The sequence below is a fragment of the Drosophila yakuba genome, chromosome 2R, assembly GCF_016746365.2.
Source record: "Drosophila yakuba strain Tai18E2 chromosome 2R, Prin_Dyak_Tai18E2_2.1, whole genome shotgun sequence".
Lineage (NCBI taxonomy): Eukaryota > Metazoa > Arthropoda > Insecta > Diptera > Drosophilidae > Drosophila > Drosophila yakuba.
In genome coordinates this window covers 23,023,452-23,042,056 of record NC_052528.2, presented here as the reverse complement: position 1 = coordinate 23,042,056, position 18,605 = coordinate 23,023,452, and the positions used below count along the sequence as shown (strand labels likewise).

The following is an 18,605-nucleotide window of genomic DNA, read 5'->3' as shown; positions in this document are numbered from 1 at the left end:
ACTTGGGCACTCTGGTGTGCATTTGTTATGTTCCGCTTGGCTGAGTTACGCGCTAAGACGATCAATTATCTTCCATTCAAATAATGGCCTAATGGCGTTGAACGACGTTTAAATTCAAATTGATGAAGCCATTCCACCTGAACAGTGTCAGTTCTCAACGGGTGCTCGATGGGTAATCATGGAACAAAGGATTGTAATTCTGGTGGTTTTGCTTATAGTGGCCTTCCTAGTCTGCAGTGTAAGAGGAGTTACTACTCACGTGAATTTGATCGTAATACAAGCTAAAACTCCCTTAGGAGGCTCCGTTTGTTAAAATGACTAATGCGGTGTGCAAGTCATACAATCAATCGTGGGTGGTGGTGCATTACTGCCGCCTGAAGGCCTATTCCCGAACCAAGACCAGCCTGAACATCAATGCCACCTTCATAGAGCCAGCCAAGGAGATATCGGTGCATTTCAAGATGATGAAGAAGGCCAATGGGTATAAGCCCTTCTTGTACGACTATACCTTCGACGCCTGCGAATTCATGCGAAGGCGCCACCATCCAGTCGCCAAAATTGTTTGGAACTTTATCAGGAACGTATCCACGGTCAATCACACCTGTCCCTATGTGGTAAGATTGAAAATTGTGGGCCTTTTAGTTTATACTTATGAGTATTTCAGGGATTGCAGGCGGTAAGCGACTTCCATCGCATTGAAGTTCCTGTACCACTGCCATCTGGGGAATACGTAATCTTTCTGGACTGGTTATTCGATTTGAGGCCGCAGTTTGCCACGAACGTATATTTCACCTTTGTAGAGGAACATTGACTGACTATCGGAGATGTCAAGAGGATTTGATCGGTAATTGTCTTTAAAAGCGTATTGGCTGGTTGAATTTGATGTTATTAAAATATTTATTAACTGTTTTAGATCGATATTTAATTATATATAAAAAAAGCACTCGTTACCAATTTAATTTGTACAAAACCAAAAATCATTTTTGAACTAAAGAGCCGCATTTCGTCAGTAATCCACGGATAGTCGACCAAGAGCCATGCATCAAAAGGTGTTCATTTTTGCAGTTTCTTTTTTAGTTGCCTATTTGGGCTGCGGAGTAAGACATCGGATTATAGACCTAATCAAATTTCAATTAAAGCCAAAAATTCCCCCAGGAAGCTCCTTTTGTTAAAATGACGAATGCAGTGTGCAAGTCCTATAATCAATCGTGGGTAGTGGTTCATTATTGCCGCCTGAAGGCCTATTCTCGAACCAAGACCAGCTTGAATATAAATGCCACGTTCATAGAGCCAGCAAAAAATATTTCATTGCATGCGAAAGCGATGAAGAAGGCCAATGGGTATAAGCCCTTTTTGGTTGACTTCACGATCGACGCCTGTGAATTCATGCGAAGGCGGAACCACCCGGTGGCCAAGATCATCTGGAATTTGATCAAGAATGTGTCCACCGTCAACCACACGTGTCCTTATGAGGTGAGCCCGCCAAGACAGTTTGAATCCATTCAACACCTAAATCATTTTCGGTCCTTTAGGGCTTGCAGATGGTGAGCGATTTTCACCACGTCGAACTTCCTATTCCACTGCCATCTGGAGACTATTTGCTTTTGCTGGACTGGATGTTCGATGGCAAACCGCAGTTTGCCACGAATGTATACTTCACATTTATTGAGGACTTGTTGCCGACCAGCTCGAAGCACAGAAGGAGCTCCCTGAGTTTCAGAACTGATGTTTAGAAGCCATCAACAAGAATTCACAACTCAGTTCCCGAGAACATTGGTTTTGAACGGGTATTAAATGTAGGTCCTTTGAGAAGGAGTGTTTTCCTTGCCTATCTAGGTCTTGTGCAACTGGCATCATGTTGTTTGATGAACATATAGTACATAATCATTACTTTATTTGCTTCCTTGCCGTCTGCTGTTGCTAGGCTGCTCCTCTGCACCCGGATTTGTGGGGAGTTTAAAGACTAATCTCAAATTCCTATTCGATTTGAGGCCGCAGTTTGCCACGAATGTATATTTCACATTTGCCGAGGAACATTGACTGTCGGGAATGTCAAGAGGCTTCGATCGGTAATAGTCTTTAGAAGCGTATTGGCTGATTGAATTTGGTGCTATTAAAATATTTATTAACGGTTTTAAATCGATATTTAATGATATATAATAAACGCACTCGTTACCAATTCAATTTGCTCAAAACCGAAACTCATTTTCGAAATAAAGAGCCGCATTACGTCAGTTATACACGGATAGTCGACCAAGAGCCATGCATAAAAAGGTGTTCATTTTTGCAGTTTTGGTTTTAGGTGCTTATCTGGGTTGCGGAGTAAGAAATCGGATTATAGACCTAATCGAATTTCAATTAAAGCCAAAATTCCACCAGGAGGCGCACTTTCTCAAAATGACAAATGCAGTGTGCAAGTCCTACAACCAATCGTGGGTGGTGGTTCATTACTGCCGCCTGAAGGCCTATTCCCGATCCAAGACCAGCTTGAATATAAATGCCACGTTATCAGAGCCAGCAAAAAATATTTCAATGCATGCGAAAGCGATGAAGAAGGCCAATGGGTATAAGCCCTTTTTGTATGACTTCACGATCGACGCCTGCGAATTCATGCGAAGGCGGAACCACCCAGTAGCCAAGATAGTCTGGAACATGATCAGGAATGTGTCCACCATCAACCACACGTGTCCTTATGAGGTGAGCCCGCCAAGAAAGTTTGAATCCATTAATCCCCTAAATCATTTTCGGTCCTTCAGGGCTTGCAGATGGTAAGCGATTTCAACCCTGTCGAACTTCCTATACCACTGCCATCTGGAGACTATTTGCTTTTGATAGACTGGTTGTTCGACGGAAAACCGCAGTTTGCCACGAATGTATACTTCTCATTTATTGAGGACTTGTTGCCGACCAGCTCGAAGCACAGAAGGAGCTTCCTGACTTTCGGAGCTGATGTTTAAAAGCTATCCACAAGAATTCGGAACTTGTATCGACACAACAATTGCAATACCGAAGAAAAAATCACAACTCAGTTCCCGAAATCACAAATGCAGGTCCTTTGACAAGGAGTGTTTTCCTTGCCTATCTAGGTCTTGTGCAACTGGCATCATGTTGTTTGATGATCATATAGTACATAATCATTACTTTCTTTGCTGTCTGCTGTTGCTAGACCGCTCCTTTGCACCCGGATTTGTGGGGAGTTTAAAGACTCCACACAAGTTCCTATTCGATTTGAGACCGCAGTTTGCCACGAATGTATATTTCACAATTGTCGGGAATGTCAAATGAGCTCGCGGGTTCGATCGGTAATAGTCTTTAGAAGCGTATTGGCGGGTTGAATTTGGTGTTATCTTTTATGATATTAAAATATTTATTAACGGTTTTAAATCGATATTTAATGATAATATAATAAACGCATTTGTAACTTAACCACCAATTCAGTTTGTTCGAAACCGGTATATATTTTCGAATTGAAGAGCTGAATTACGTCAGTTATTCACGGATAGTCGACCAAGAGCCATGCATCACAGCGTTTCCATTTTTGGAATTTCATTTTTAGTTGCCTATTTGGGCTGCGGAGTAAGAAATCGGATTATACCCCTAATCGAATTTCAATTAAAGCAAAAAATTCCACCAGGAGGCGCACTTCCTCAAAATGACAAATGCAGTGTGCAAGTCCTACAACCAATCGTGGGTGGTGGTTCATTACTGCCGCCTGAAGGCCTATTCCCGAACCAAGACTAGCTTGAATATAAATATCACATTATCAGAGCCAGCAAATAATATATTAGTGCATGCGAAGACGATGAAGAGGGCCAATGGGTATAAGCCCTTTTTGTTCGACTTCACGATCGACGCCTGCGAATTTATGCGAAGGCGGAACCACCCGGTGGCCAAGATCATCTGGAATATGATCAAGAATGTGTCCACCATCAATCACACGTGTCCCTATGAAGTAAGCCCGCCAAGAATATTGCATTTACGATGGTGAACCAATTCATCAACTTAATTATTTTTGGCCTTTCAGGGCGTGCAGATGCTGAGCGATTTTCACCACGTCGAAGTTCCTATTCCACTGCCATCTGGAGACTATTTGCTTTTGATAGACTGGTTGTTCGACGGCAAACCGCAGTTTGCCACGAATGTATACTTCACATTTGTTGAGGACTTGTTGCCGACCAGCTCGAAGCACAGAAGGAGCTCCCTGAGTTTCAGAATTGATGTTTAGAAGCTATTCACAAAAGTACGGAACTTGAATCGACACTGGAACTGGAATACGGACACAAAATCACACTTGCGGGTATTAAATGTTGTATGTCCTATGAAAGGCGAGTTTTGCTTGCTTTTTTAGGTCTGTTAAGTCCACACGCGGCCAACAGAATTATACAACTGGCATAATCATGTTTGATGTACTACTATATGTACATAATCATTACATTATTTTCCATTTGGGTGGCTTTCATGCCAGATCTTGTTTACAGCATTGGTTAATTGGTCTTTAAATAAAAGTGGTATTTAACAAAGAACATATAGCTGTAAATTGTCAGTCTAAACGGATAGATAAACAGCCATGGATCATCCGCTGGTCATATTTGCTGTTTCAGTAATATTTGGCTTTCTGGTCTGCGGTGTAAGAGAGCAATTATAGTCTCCACTTAATATAAGTTAAAATACTTGAACAATTCCCACAGGAGGCTCCGTTTGTTAAAATGACGAATGCGGTGTGCAAGTCCTATAATCAATCGTGGGTTGTGGTTCATTACTGCCGCCTGAAGGCCTATTCCCGATCCAAGACCAGCTTGAATATAAATGCCACGTTCATAGAGCCAGCTAATAATATATCAGTGCATGCGAAGACGATGAAGAGGGCCAATGGGTATAAGCCCTTTTTGTTCGACTTCACGATCGACGCCTGCGAATTCATGCGAAGGCGGAACCACCCAGTAGCCAAGATAGTCTGGAACATGATCAAGAATGTGTCCACCGTCAATCACACGTGTCCCTATGAAGTAAGCCCGCCAAGAATATTGCATTTACGATGGTGAACCAATGCATCAACTTAATTATTTTTGGCCTTTCAGGGCCTGCAGATGGTGAGCGATTTTCACCACATCGAAGTTCCTATTCCACTGCCATCTGGAGACTATTTGCTTTTGATAGACTGGTTGTTCGACGGCAAACCGCAGTTTGCCACGAATGTATACTTCACATTTGTTGAGGACTTGTTGCCGACCAGCTCGAAGCACAGAAGGAGCTCCCTGAGTTTCAGAATTGATGTTTAGAAGCTATTCACAAAAGTACGGAACTTGAATCGACACTGGAACTGCAATACGGACACAAAATCACATATTTGCGGGTATTAAATGTTGTATGTTCTTTGAAAAGGCGAGTTTTGCTTGTTTTTTTAGGTCTGTTAAGTCCACACGCGGTCAACAGAATTATACAACTGGCATATTTTCCAGTTGGGTGGCTTTCATGCCTGATCTTGTTTACAGCATTGGTTAATTGGTCTTTAAATAAAAGTGGTATTTAACAAAGAACATGTAGCTGCAAATTGTCAGTCTGAACGGATAGATAAACAGCCATGGATCATAGGTTGGTCATTTTCGCTGTTTCGGTAATATTTGGCTTTCTGGTCTGCGGTGTAAGAAAGCAAATAAAGTCTCCACTTAATATAAGTTGAAATACTTGAACAATTCCCACAGGAGGCTCCGTTTGTTAAAATGACGAATGCGGTGTGCAAGTCCTATAATCAATCGTGGGTTGTGGTTCATTACTGCCGCCTGAAGGCCTATTCTCGATCCAAGACTAGCTTGAATATAAATATCACGTTATCAGAGCCAGCCAGGAACATACACGTCCACTTGAAGATGATGAAGAGGGCCAATGGGTATAAGCCCTTCTTGTTTGATTACACACTCGACGCCTGCGAGTTCATGCGAAGGCGGAATCAGCCGTTCGCCAAAATCGTTTGGAACCTAATAAGGAACGTGTCCACGGTCAACCACACCTGTCCCTATGAGGTGAGATCGTATGGACCTATGACGTCTTTAAACCCAATTTCCCAATAACCCAATTTCGACGGGGAAATTTTTGGATATTTCAGGGCGTACAGATGCTAAGCGACTTCCATCGCATTGATATTCCTCTTCCACTTCCGTCTGGGGAGTACTTATTCTTAATGGACTGGTTATTCGATTTGAAGCCGCAGTTTGCCACGAACGTATATTTCACCTTTGTAGAGGATAATCCTTAGGTGGCCTAGATGGAATACCTCGTAAAATACCATCCGAATCTTAACAAACATGTAAACTGTAGTAGTATGGTTGTGGGAAAATAGTAAAAAGTAAGTAATAGTACTTATTGTAGCAAGCAGGCACACTACCGTAACATACACACAGTGATTGTACATACAGTCCTAGATATACATACTCTTAGTTTTAAGTACAATTTTACGCTAATGTTAAGATCGTGCTTACGGACACTACTTTGTGCGTCCCGTTCGCACGATCAGCAACTGACACACCAATACATACATGTAATAGGCTAAGAAGGAACGGAACGAAGAAATAAAGAACACTTCGTTTGTGACAAGAAGAGAGAACGGCCGCATTTGAATCGCCTCCTACATTATGTACATATATAGTAAAACTAGTAAATTCAGTAATTGAGTGAATCTCTTTGTTTGGTGATGTCCTTCCATTAGTTTTCCCACAGCTAGTTAGATTAGTTAGTTATTCTCGGAAAAGCTAAACGAATTGCATTCAGGGGTTTTGTTCGGGTTCCGATTCATTGCCCTGAATAATTCAAATCGCAAATCTTTATGCAAGCATTAGCACGCAAATAATAATAATTTTGACGGTTTTTCTAGTTGCAAAAATATGTTGATTGGTCAATTTAGTTCGCGGATTTTAATATCTCACTGAATACCTGGCTGAAAATTTGCAGCAGTTACGGTCTAGCTTTTTCATATAACTGCCCGCATTTAATTGGCGCCATAAATCGTATTTGAAGACGTGAAACTGTTCCACTGCAGCACATGATATCCTGGCCATCCGCAATTAGATGGACCCCAATTAGTGTTAATCAAATTAGGCAAAAACCGTGGTTGAGCAAATGGCGCTCCATCCAATTCCGGCAGGCGTCGAATTATACGGAAAACTCAGATGGCACACAAATGGGAATCAAGAAGAGGGAAAAAGGAAAGGAAAGTTGACTTTCATGCGAAAAGTTTTCCGGAGCTGGGGCGTGAATTCCTGCACCCAGAATGTTCATGGTTTTCGGGGATTGGATTTCGCGTTGCGGATTGTGGGCGTTGGACTGGCGGCGCTGTGGGCGTGGTCAGACGCCAAACACCGACGATTATTGTTCCAAAATGCAGCGGAGCGTGTAATTTTTTTGGGCACGGAAGAAACGCAAGGAATCCGCATCCACATCCACATTCAGATTCAGATTTAGTTTGAGATTCAAATTGCCCAAGGAAACCATTGCCCTTTGAGGTGGCAAGAGGGGAGAAGGGAGGAGAACGAGGCCTCTGAAAATTGTTTTGCGAAAATTAGTTTTCAAACTTTCTCGTCCGTTTATCTTGCATTTCTGACGGGCTCGTCCTTTTTTTTCTCCTTCGTCCTGCGAGGCCAAATGGAAATCTAAGCGCAGTGTGCGATATTAATTTGCATTTGGGCCTTGTTGTCATCTGGTGGCTGGGGGATTGGAGTTTGGAGTTCGGGGTTTGGGGGCTCCGTGGTACAATAAAAATGAAATTTAAATAATTTTTAATTTATTTAGCAACGCTTCGGTCGAAATTTGTCGGTGTTTTTGTGTAATTGGGATTCAGTTACGTTTTGGTATCCATTTGTTGGCTTCCTTTTTTTGGACGCTTTCGGCGTAATTGCCTCGAAATTACCTTTTGAGTGAGCCAGAGCCAAGGGAAACAAGACTTTATGCAAATCGCTTTAGTGATATTTATTTATTTCGATTTGAATGCCTTGCCTATGAAATATATTCGTTACACACCTCGCGTTTTCGCGTTTATTTAGTTAACTAAAGTTAGACTTACTTAGACTGTAAATTTATTTGGCTTTAACTAGTCAATTACTTAGCTACAAATTAAAAATGATTCAACAGTAATGTCCACACCGACCTAAACCGACCTAAATTCTTGACAATCACAAAGTTAGGATTTGATTTTGATTCGTCGAACTGTGAGTAAGTTGGTATACGGTATACGATACGACTCGAGCTATGGAACTACAACTATGATTAACCACAACGCTTGAAGGTCCGCCAATATCAGAAACTACGTAGATCCTTGATCCTTTATCGTTGATCCTTAGGAGGTGGTGAATTTAGAGAAGGGTTTCCGAATGTCGAGGGTTTTGTAGAGGAAAGTCTGATATCTCTGTTTTTCCATCTAGCCTACGTTTAAGTTAGCCGACGCACACACACAACAACTAGGATTATATTATATTATATGTTACTCGTATGTTGGGCTGGGAAACTTAGGGTATCACAAACATTGAATGAACACTTACTATGGTTAACTTCTGCTTATCTCGGCTAATTCCGATCCCCCAGATCAGGTATTCTAAAGAAAGGAGCAGTCTGGCTAATAGAAGTTCTCAGATGGATATAGAAAGTGGATTATCTGAGGATGGGTGCTATCTTCTTGGCTGCAATCCACAATCCGTGGGCTACTTTGCGAATCTCAGAGACTTGGAATTGAAAACCCGACCGTAGGACCTGCTAGATCTTAAGCCTAATAGAAAACACACATATTATGGTTTGATCATGCGGTATTATATAGACACTCACACGCACATACACTTATGGAATCTTATAGATACTCGCTCGCTCTCACTCCCTATTCTTCCTATTCTCCCTACACTTTGCATGGTTATACCATATATACTGGGGAAACTGGGGAATCCTTGCATCCTGGAAACCCGTTTCCTGGCATCCTTGACCCCAATGCGCTCTGTGATCCTACTTGCGGTACTCGGCCATGGGAAAGCCGGACTTCTCCGGCGGCGGACTGTGGCAGGCGGCGCGAATCCGGCTGAAGCGCAGGCTGCCCGTGTGGGAATGGAGCCTTGGAGTCTTGGCCTGCTGGTGCAGCGGATGGTGGGAGCACTTGGCCTGCCTGGCCAGCAGCTGGTTCTTGGCCAGGATCACGTCCTCGGCGTACTAGATGTCCGGAATGCTGCGGCCGCAGGCCAGCTTGCCGGAGGACTCCCCCTGTTCCCCGTTGGCGGCCTTGCTTTTGGCGCAGTTCACGTCGTGGAAGAGGTGCTCGCACAGCTTCGGCTCCGAGTTGGAGAACTTGCCCAGCTCGGCGGCTGTGGCCGCCTGGCTGAGATTCAGGTTCAGCTGCAGATCGCTGGCCTTGCTGAAGGAGGTGGTCTGCTGCTGGTGGTGCTGCTGCGGCTGGTGGAGCTGGTGGACCAGGTGGTGGGTGTAGGGCAGGTGGGGCGGCAGGTGCTTCTGCATGGCGTTTAGGTTGCCCGAGCTGACGGTTCTCTCTAGGATCTCGCCCCAGTACTTTTCGGAGAGGCCCTCGATGTCCGGCCGCGTGGTGGAGAAGGCCTCCGTCGCCTGGTGGTTGTGGACTCCTCCGCCGCCCATGGTGCCTCGGATGTACTGGGAGGCACTGCGGCTGAGGCTGTTTGTTCGCGAGCGGGCGCAGATCCCCAGGACGGAGCCGCTAATCGAACTGGCCACTCCGCCGCCAGAGCTGGCTCCTCCGCTGGATGGACCTCCTGCTCCTCCTGCCCCACCCGGAGGACGGGATGAGGGGGGTTCCGGGGGAATCGGAAGCGTTGTGATTTCGAAATCGTTAGCATTGATGTGACAACAGCCTGATTTGTGCTCGGGCGTATCCTCGTGGGGGAAGCACTGGAATGGGGGAAACAGGGGGAGGCATCATAAATTCCGACTCGCACAAAAATTAATAAGGATTTTAAATGCGCATTTATTCCGGCAGAGCACAAGGTTGGGCCATAAATATTCCACAGACTGACCCCGGGCTCTCCGGAAGTAAATCATGCAACTTGACTGCGTTTACCAAAATGGAATCAGGAGCTATGGGATGCGGATGCGAATGGGAATGGGAATGGGGTTTGTAGGGCTTGTGTGGCTTCATGGGGATGTAAATGCCGTTTTAGATTTGCTCTTTCATAATTCAAAATCACTTTGCAGGACCTGCTATTGTAGCTGCTGTGTCTGTTGATTGTTTACTTTGCCGGAGCCAGTCTGCCAGCTTTCTAGAGCTTACACCTTCGGCTACGGATTTATGGGGGTTTTTCGGGAGGTGGCTCCTGTTTTTGCAAAGTTTGCGCTGTGCAGCCGGAAAATTTTCGAGCTGCAGGAGCATAAACTTGGGCGAAATACCCATGTTTGGGCTTGGGTATTCGGGAATTGGAGGGGAGGTCAATGAAAGTGTGCACGTGGTGTTTGCAATAGGGATAAGCGAATCAATCAATCAGGGCTTATGACAGATTTGCTGCTGCAACAGACAGTGAACATCGCTCCAGATCAGAGATGCACTAAATTAGCCCCAAAGGCGGATATTCATCTTTCCAAACACTCATACTCACTTTGTTCGGCATCAGCTGGCGACTGAGGCGCCGGAAGTCGGAGTTCAGCAGCCAGTACATGAACGGGTTCCACAGACTATTGCTCAGCGCCGTCCAGGTGACCAGGAAATCGAGGAACGGCGGCAGCTGTGGGCGGACATAGAGCAGAGTGGCACAAAGTGTCACAAAATCAAAATCAGAACTGATGAGCCACACGTGGCCTCATTACGTATGCGCCACGTTGTACGCAGCGCACAAAGCGGCCACACAATAATCCTTTGTACAGGACACTTGCCTTGGATCCCGTGCAGGCGGTGACTATCTCCTGAATCGTCCATGGGGTGACCATCACAATGAAACCCAGCGAGATGGCGGCCATGGAGCGCGAGGTGCAGCCGCTGGAGTTCTTCTCCTGGATGGGAACAATCTGTGGGAGTATTTCGGGGCAATTCAATTAGGGGGCTATAGTATTACAATTTGTTGATTCAATTTCGTGTGGATACTTCCCAAATGAAATGCTTATTCCTGCTTATTAGGTTGTCAGTTGAGTGTTCCCTACTTCTGCTGCTTTCTATTTGGCTAAAATGAAATGTTGCCTTCTGGTAACATTCTTATGTGCGGAATGTAAGTAAAGTTACTTTCACAGCATGAGCTCTTTTTTAAATAAGTTTTAGTTCAGTTGAGCTAACTTCTGGAGTTTAATTGAATTAGCTGGCACCAATATTGAATACCTCGTTCACAAATAGCCAAAGCTGCTAACAGTTATTTAAGTTTTCAGAATGCACACTGATAGTCTTAACAATTTGTTTGGCGATGCCGAGAAAATTCTATTTACTGCTAACTTAATCCCCAACTCGCTCGCCTGAGCAAACTGTTGTGGAGCCCGCCTCCTTCGGTCACCTGACCATCTGACCACCTGACTTGTCCAGTGTGCACCCGGTTCAGCTGGCTCACCTTTTTGGTAATCTTGTTTGTCATGTTCGGCATGCCGGCCAGTCCCATGCTCATGGCCATGCTGAGATGGCCCATCACCGGTGGTCCGTGGTGGTGTGGATGGCCGTGGTGGTTCGGATGGCTTGGGTGGTTGGGGTGGTGCGAGTGGCCGTGGTATAGGTGCGAGTGCATTCCCGCCTGCTGGTGGTGCGGGTGCTGTTGGTGCTGCTGGTGCATCTGCAGCTGCTGGGCGGCGGTGGGGTGCGGGTGCGGATGGGGGTGGTGGGCGGCGGCCGTGAGGGGCATGGTCGGGTCGTTTAGCCGGAAGCGGCTCATGTGGAAGCTGGAGCCGTAGCAGTACATCAGCACCATCGTGGTGGGGAAGTAGAGGGCGCACGTGGACAGTATCCTGTACGATGGCTTGCTGTAGAAGGGCTCGCAGGCCATTAGACCCGTATTGTTGAAGTAGTAACCTGCGCATATAGTTTATGGTTTGACGTGTTCGAGAGCACATTGATGGCCAGCTCACCTTTGGGCAGCACCAGAAAGCCAAACACCGTCAGGCTGATAATCCAGGTTAAGCTCAGTATGGCCACGCAGCCCTGCAAAATGAATACACAATTAGTGGAGCACATTTCCGCCAGATGCGGTCTGATTTACGACTGGCGAAGATCCTTCAGGCACGTATCCTCTGCATTTCAATCGAAATCAATTATGGGCAATAGCAAACTGAATTGGCATTTAGGTGCTGGAGTTTGGATAATCCATATTAAGTGTTTATTTGGCCAGAAGTGACTTATATCTCACTAAGGCAAGCAGATAAACCGGAAAACTACCTCTGCAACTTTCTAATTTGCTAAAATTCCACTTGCTTCACTGCACATTTCATCTGATATTCAGAAAGGCAGTCCAAGAGGCCAAAAATGGAATTACAAACTTTTGATTTTGCCAAAATCAGTTGGTGAAGGGTGCAGACCACAGAGGGAAAGCGATTCTTCCGCTTTTGGGAAACGGAAAAGTGCTGCCACAATGGCAATGGCACTGACTGCCTGAGTTACTAAATGCAGCATTCTGACATTCTGACATTCTGAATGGGAAAATGTTGTCCACCTGTCCACTTCTCCACTTGTCCACCTGTTCAGCTGAAAAAATGAGTGCCAAAAAGTCCTGGAAAAAGGGAGAGCTCAACTTTTGTTCGTGTCTCTTTGAAACGGACCATGGCTGTGATTAATTTAATTTACGCTATCACATTTAAAACTTTTGCCAAACGAAACAAACAACGGCGAGGCACCTCAACAGTTACGTACAATTTTTGATATATAAATATTTTTTTTACACAATAGCAGGATGTCAGGAGTTTTTCGTAAAGCACATCCTAGCGATGCTGTAGCTGTAAGGATAGTCGGCAAATATCCCAGATAACAAGCTAATTGAATTTCCATGTGCATTTAATTCAAATTGTGACTGGCGTAGAAGAAGTGTTTCGAGTCAAATTGTTAAATTCACTAAAAATAGAGATTGAGAGAATTTTTCAAGACTTGTTCTGAATTTATGGCACTTTTGAAAGTGAGCAAAACGAAAGTCAAAAGTTCCCGTTGCCATTACCAAGTGCCATCGAGCATTGGTTTTTCTGCATCCCAAGTATTTCGCATTCAGCATCCATTTATTAATTTTCGACACTGCGCCCATCATTTTTGCAAATGGGGCGTGGCAGTGCGCCAATTTCGCCCACTGGCCCCATTTTGAAGGCCAGATGGCGGGGAAAACCCGAAATGGCGCCGATTTTCGTAGCATCAAAATTGCGGCGCACTGTTGTGCACATTTATTTTCCGCAATTGGTACTTTTCCGTTTTGCATTGTTTTATTTGGACCAATTGTATTTTCTTTTAGTTAAATTACAACTGATTTCAAAATATACTGGCAAACGAGGAATTGAGAGTTTTCAAGGGGTGTCCTTCTTGTTCTGCTTTAACTTTTAAAGGATCAAGAAATCAAAACCTCTATGACTTGTTATTTTGCATAAATGCTAACTTTTAATGTGCCTTGGTTGTATTTGAAAACATAATGCAATAGTTCCCATTTTCAGCAAATCGCGTTCATTTGGGCAAGGACATTTGGGCTTCGGTGTCCTTGGACGACTCCTGGCCTCCTAGTTTTCGCTTGTTTACAGTCCGGGAGCCATAAATTACGAAGTCGGGGAATGGGAAACGGGGTTGGTTTGAGAACTCGTTTGCTGCTCTTTGGTCCTGGCTGTGGTTTCCGTGGGAGGTGCCGCTTCATTTGCCTGCCTTCGTCCTGGAAAAGGACTTTGCTGTGGTCGTCGCCCGCCGCCGTCGAAGTCATTGCGCGTAAAAAATCGCTAGGCCAACTTTGCTCCCTTTTTATCCCCGTTTTATACACTTTTCGAATGTCTATTCGACTTGGCTCTCGTTTTTTTTCGTTTTTTTTTTGGTTTTTTTTTTGCTGGTTTTGCTGGTTTTTGCCAACTTTGCTTTTCCATTCTCCATGATGCTTTGTTTTGCACTTGCTCTTTGGCGCTGCTGCCCACCCATTTTTTGCCTGTTTAATGACTGTCAAGCTGCTTAAAGCCCATTATCCTTATTTATGCTTGCGTAATTGGCTCGCCGACCATATTGTGTAGTTGTGCTGTGTGCTGTGCTGTGTGGGGTGCTCTTCCCATTGTTATGTTCGATTTTATTGGCGCGTGATTTCTCGTCATTACGCCGGAGCTTTGTTTATTGTTTTACTGTCCTTCTGGCGAGCGCCAGAACAACAGGATAACGATCGCCGAGGAGCCGAGGAGCGTGCCTTATCCGAGCAACCCAAAATAGAAGTTCCCCATCGATGGAATCTTACCTTCTTGCTGGAGTGCTGGTAGTAGCGCCGCGGATGCAGGGCACACATGTATCTATCGACTGCCATGCAGACCAGGATGACGGCGCTCTGCTGGGAAAGCGCTCCACGGAGCAGGGCCTGGAAAACGCGGAAAATGGGAGTCCGGAAAATGCGTTACTGCTCGTTTAGAAGTTATGTATTATGGCAAACTTTTACGAATCGAAAAAGTTGTAATGAAATTATTAAAGTCAGCTTGTGTGGAATATCAGTGAGTTATGCGGGGAATGCGTGCATGTTATACCAATAACCTATTAGAAAAATCCCAAAATTCGTGTTGGAAAAGAAAATATATAAAAAAAACAAGAGAGAACGCTATAGTCGAGTTCCCCGACTATCTGATACCCGTTACTCAGCTAGTGGAAGGGAGAAGGAGAGTCTTAAACACAGTTTTTGGCGGTTTGTAGGCGTTATAGTGGGCGGGGCAAAAAGTTTTTTGGCAAATCGATAGAAATTTACAAGACTAATACAAAAATGAAAAAATATCAAAACATTTTTCAAAAGTGTGGGCGTAGCAGCTTTGGGCGGTTTGTGGGCGTTAGAGTGGGCGTGGCAAAAAGTTTTTTGGCAAATCAATAGAAATTTACAAGACCAATACAAAAATGAAAAAATATCAAAACATTTTTCAAAAGTGTGGGCGTGGCAGTTTTGGGCGGTTTGTGGGCGTTAGAGTGGGCGTGGCAACATGAATCGACAAACTTGCGCTGCGTCTATGTCCCTGGAGTCTGTATGCTTAATCTCAACTTTCTAGCTTTTGTAGTTCCTGAGATCACAGCGTTCATACGGACGGACAGACAGACGGACAGACGGACAGACGGACAGACGGACAGACGGACAGACGGACAGACGGACAGACGGACAGACGGACAGACGGACATGGTCATATCGACTCGGCTATTGGTCCTGATCAAGAATATATATACTTTATATGGTCGGAAACCCTTCCTTCTGCCTGTTACATACTTTTCAACGAATCTAGTATACCCTTTTACTCTACGAGTAACGGGTATAAATATAATGAATGCATAGGTTGCATCTGAATTTTAGTTCCATACTTCAAAAACTAACCCTTTTAAGCAAGTGTAAGAGCATACAACAGTTTTTGAGATGGATTCATGGTTTGTGCCAAGTTGCATGCTCTGGACACTTTTATAAGTGATAAACTAATAGTGATTTCCGCTGCACACCCTCGTCTCTGTCTTCTGTTCCCATAACTAATGCCACTTGCCACAAAACAATGGCTTTTCCATGTGTGCAACAGCTTTTGCGACCATATTGCTGGGATAGCTTTCCACTGGCCACACCTCCTGCGACGGAACCATGATCCTTGCCACAGAGTCCTACACACTAACGTGGTCGAGTTAATACTAGCAATACACATGGTTCCGCCCGTTAATCGGGATTGTCCGTTTCCATCGCCGCCGTTTATGTCCAGTAATTACCGTGCATTGTGAAGGGAGTTAATTGACCGCAGTGGCAACAGACGCAAACGGGAGACGGGTATTTCACAACAAATTATCGCACTTCCGCCCCACTTGTTGACCTGGTGGTGACCCACTCTCGACCCACTCTTGACCCACTCTGGACCCACTCACCTGTATCTGACAGAAGATCTCTCCGTACGGCCAGCAGTGGAACAATGCCGGCATTAGACCGAATGGCGTAATTAGCAGACCGATTGTCAGGTCATTCAGGGCCAGCGAGGTGAGCAGATAGCGGGGCTACATGGACAGACACAAGATACAGGATACAAGGTACAAGATACACGATACAAGGTGTGTTGGCCAGGTGCAAAGCCAGTGACTCAGCTCACCTGTTGGTGTATGTAGGCCGCATAGCGGCGGTTGTTGATGACGAAGATGACCAGACAGTTGGCACCGATGACGCCCAGTGTGAGGACCAGGATGAGCACCGCCTCGATGGTCTCCGCGATGCCGATGTGGGCGATGAAGTTGTGGCCGGAGTAGCGCGGATGCGAGCAGCTCGAGTTCTTCACGGCGGGCGCTACCAGGAGAGAGCCAGTCTTGAGATCCATGGCAGAGCTGCAAGGAAGGATATGAAAATGATATATACTGGAGTCTCTTTGGAATGCCTTAAAATGTGTCCCAAGAAGGAAATTTAATGGTATCCCCCTGACAATGTTGTGCAATCAAGACATGTGAGAAACTGAGCTGGCATTGTCTATGTGGTCCGTGACCAATCCGTCGTGCGGCCACAAAGGCCCAGTTCGCAGTTTCTTTCGGGGATGGCTTCCACTTCCACTTCCGTTTCCGCAACGAGGAATGCAAAATGCCGACGATTTGTTACGCCATAATGAAGTCAAAGCATGTGGAAGGCAAGCCGCGCTGACGATTTATCAGACGGAGTCCTGCGAGGGAAGGGCTGAGGATGGGTATGAGTCCTGCCACCGCAACCACAGTGTGTCACTACTAAACAGAGTGCTCCGCATAGACAATGGCGCAACAATGGCCAATGGCCCAATATGGCGGCGCATCCGGTCCCGAAATAGCCGCGTGACATAGTGAAAGTTAGCAGTATAATTGGATGGGAATCCCCGTCCGTCCTGCCTTTGTTGGCGATAAATCAAAACACTGGTTCCTCCCCGCGAGTCGCGTTGATGTCTCTCTTTGGCGATCCGTCTGCGCAGCCATGGCGCGGTGAAAAATGTCCTGTGCAGCGGCATTGCTTTAAAGGATTTTTCCGCTTTCCACAATCCCATTTCCCATTTCCCATTTCCCATTTCTCCCGCCGCCGTCTGTCTATCTGTCTTTCTGTCTGTCTGCCTGTCTATCTGTATATCATTTGTTTGTTGTCGCATCTCTTATTAAGTTTCGCCACGCATACCATATCCAGTATCTACTATATGTATGCCGGGCTCCCGGATCTGCGCCTTGATTTATCGTGCCCGTCCAAAGTCGCCAGAGAGTCGGGTTGTCGCCGGGCCGTTCGGTTTTATGCTAAGTCCACAAATCACCGCATGATATATAACCGAACGGCAAAACATTAAGCTCACCCAATGGTCTAGACTAAGTACGCCAATGTGTCCCAGGTCGCAGTTCCTAGATCCCAATCCCAATCCCCAACCTAGTGTCCAGTTGCCAGTGCCCCGTGGGCAGATGGACTACACGTTTTTCATTAACAAATCGCTGTGCGGGCGGCAGTAAATCCTGAACTTTGGCTGAATCAATTAGAATGTGGTTGCTGAGTGGTAGTGCGCGACTCCGACTCCATGTGTGCGTCCCAGTTAAAAAACCAATTTCCATTGCCAAGTAATGAAAGGGGAAATTCGCTTAATTCCTCCCATTGTTAAGTCTAGCGTAATCGAAGAGTTGCCAGTGCATCAGCGAAAACCCAGGGGAAAGCCGAAAGGTACTGATGAAAAAGGATACCAAAGCCAGACGCAAATGCAAAACCGCGTAATTGTTTTAAAATGCACAACGAAAATGGCAATAAATGGCACATCCGCCTGGTAAATGCTAACTGGTAACTGGTAGCTGGTAACTGGTTACTGGTAACTGGTTCATGGTTTCTGGAAACTGGAAACAACCCGCTCCATGGGCGAATGCCATTAAAATAAACGAAATTTCCATGCCAAATTTGGGGAATAAAGTCCTGTGGCGGGCGAAGTTGCAACAGAGTCATCAGGATGGTGCAAATGCGAATTCGTGAACTCAATTCGATGACATCGCCGGAGACAAATGCTGAATAAATAATTTGGCTGTCGGATTAGAGAGCCGCAATCCGCTTTTGAATTTACACTCAAGTAACTGCCATTAGCGGCGCTCTATTGCATATCATTAGGCGCCACCGCAAATGCAACTCGAATGCAGCTCCGCCGTCTCTCTCCCTCTTCCCCCCGCAGTTCACCCAATCAACCGCCATTGTGCATCCGCCCTAAGCCGCCGGAGTAACTGCTGTATACTCGCCACTGGATTTGGCCAGGATGAATCTAACAACTCGCCACGCTCTCTCCTCTGAGCTCCCTCTTTTTGGGCCAGCGACCAAATGGCGAAGAAATATGCAACCTGGGCACCAGGCTATTCTGTACACTGCGAGAAATTACACATGCATTTTTCAAACCTTTCATTTAAATCTTAATTAAATTTAACATTACTCAAATTCATAGTAATCGCTTTTAAGTTGCCATTTTATTTGCTGTATAAAAACAAGGCCAGATCAAGTTTTATATTGCATTCGAATGTGTTGAGCAGT

The 18,605-nt window shown here is 45.3% G+C and overlaps 7 protein-coding genes across 7 annotated transcripts in view; 6 read left to right on the top strand and 1 right to left on the bottom strand.

Moving 5' to 3' along the window:
• Positions 1-101: 101 nt before the first annotated feature.
• On the top strand, positions 102-925 carry LOC6532054. The gene has a single exon (XM_039372609.1). The coding sequence runs from the start codon at positions 315-317 to the stop codon at positions 678-680; it is 366 nt and encodes a 121-aa protein (XP_039228543.1). The 5' UTR covers positions 102-314; the 3' UTR covers positions 681-925.
• LOC6532053 lies at positions 924-1,809 on the top strand. The gene is made up of 3 exons (XM_002092794.2): positions 924-1,097; positions 1,156-1,473; positions 1,533-1,809. The coding sequence occupies exons 1-3, from the start codon at positions 1,038-1,040 to the stop codon at positions 1,731-1,733; spliced, it is 579 nt and encodes a 192-aa protein (XP_002092830.1). The 5' UTR covers positions 924-1,037; the 3' UTR covers positions 1,734-1,809.
• Positions 1,810-2,330: 521 nt separating this feature from the next.
• LOC6532052 lies at positions 2,331-2,772 on the top strand. The gene has a single exon (XM_039372353.1). The coding sequence runs from the start codon at positions 2,398-2,400 to the stop codon at positions 2,770-2,772; it is 375 nt and encodes a 124-aa protein (XP_039228287.1). The 5' UTR covers positions 2,331-2,397.
• Positions 2,773-3,516: 744 nt separating this feature from the next.
• Positions 3,517-4,384, top strand: LOC6532051. Its single transcript, XM_039372351.1, has 2 exons — positions 3,517-3,576; positions 3,635-4,384. Exons 1-2 carry the CDS (start codon positions 3,517-3,519, stop codon positions 3,986-3,988), a joined length of 414 nt encoding a protein of 137 aa, XP_039228285.1. The 3' UTR covers positions 3,989-4,384.
• Positions 4,385-4,445: 61 nt separating this feature from the next.
• On the top strand, positions 4,446-5,307 carry LOC6532050. Its single transcript, XM_002092791.3, has 3 exons — positions 4,446-4,627; positions 4,689-5,006; positions 5,079-5,307. Exons 1-3 carry the CDS (start codon positions 4,568-4,570, stop codon positions 5,277-5,279), a joined length of 579 nt encoding a protein of 192 aa, XP_002092827.2. The 5' UTR covers positions 4,446-4,567; the 3' UTR covers positions 5,280-5,307.
• A 274-nt stretch (positions 5,308-5,581) lies between these two features.
• Positions 5,582-6,601, top strand: LOC6532049. Its single transcript, XM_002092790.2, has 3 exons — positions 5,582-5,641; positions 5,703-6,020; positions 6,104-6,601. The coding sequence occupies exons 1-3, from the start codon at positions 5,582-5,584 to the stop codon at positions 6,251-6,253; spliced, it is 528 nt and encodes a 175-aa protein (XP_002092826.1). The 3' UTR covers positions 6,254-6,601.
• Positions 6,602-7,944: 1,343 nt separating this feature from the next.
• Positions 7,945-18,605, bottom strand: part of LOC6532048 (5-hydroxytryptamine receptor 1D) — a 36,883-nt gene continuing 26,222 nt past the window's right edge. The window contains exons 2-9 of the mRNA XM_002092789.3: positions 16,207-16,435; positions 15,989-16,114; positions 14,358-14,474; positions 12,031-12,103; positions 11,523-11,974; positions 10,864-10,995; positions 10,590-10,715; positions 7,945-9,888 (exon numbers count right to left, since the gene is read on the bottom strand). Of these exons, the coding sequence (XP_002092825.3) occupies positions 9,181-9,888; positions 10,590-10,715; positions 10,864-10,995; positions 11,523-11,974; positions 12,031-12,103; positions 14,358-14,474; positions 15,989-16,114; positions 16,207-16,428 (1,956 nt within the window). The 5' untranslated portion in view covers positions 16,429-16,435 and the 3' untranslated portion in view covers positions 7,945-9,180. The remainder of the gene's footprint in view (positions 9,889-10,589; positions 10,716-10,863; positions 10,996-11,522; positions 11,975-12,030; positions 12,104-14,357; positions 14,475-15,988; positions 16,115-16,206; positions 16,436-18,605) is intronic.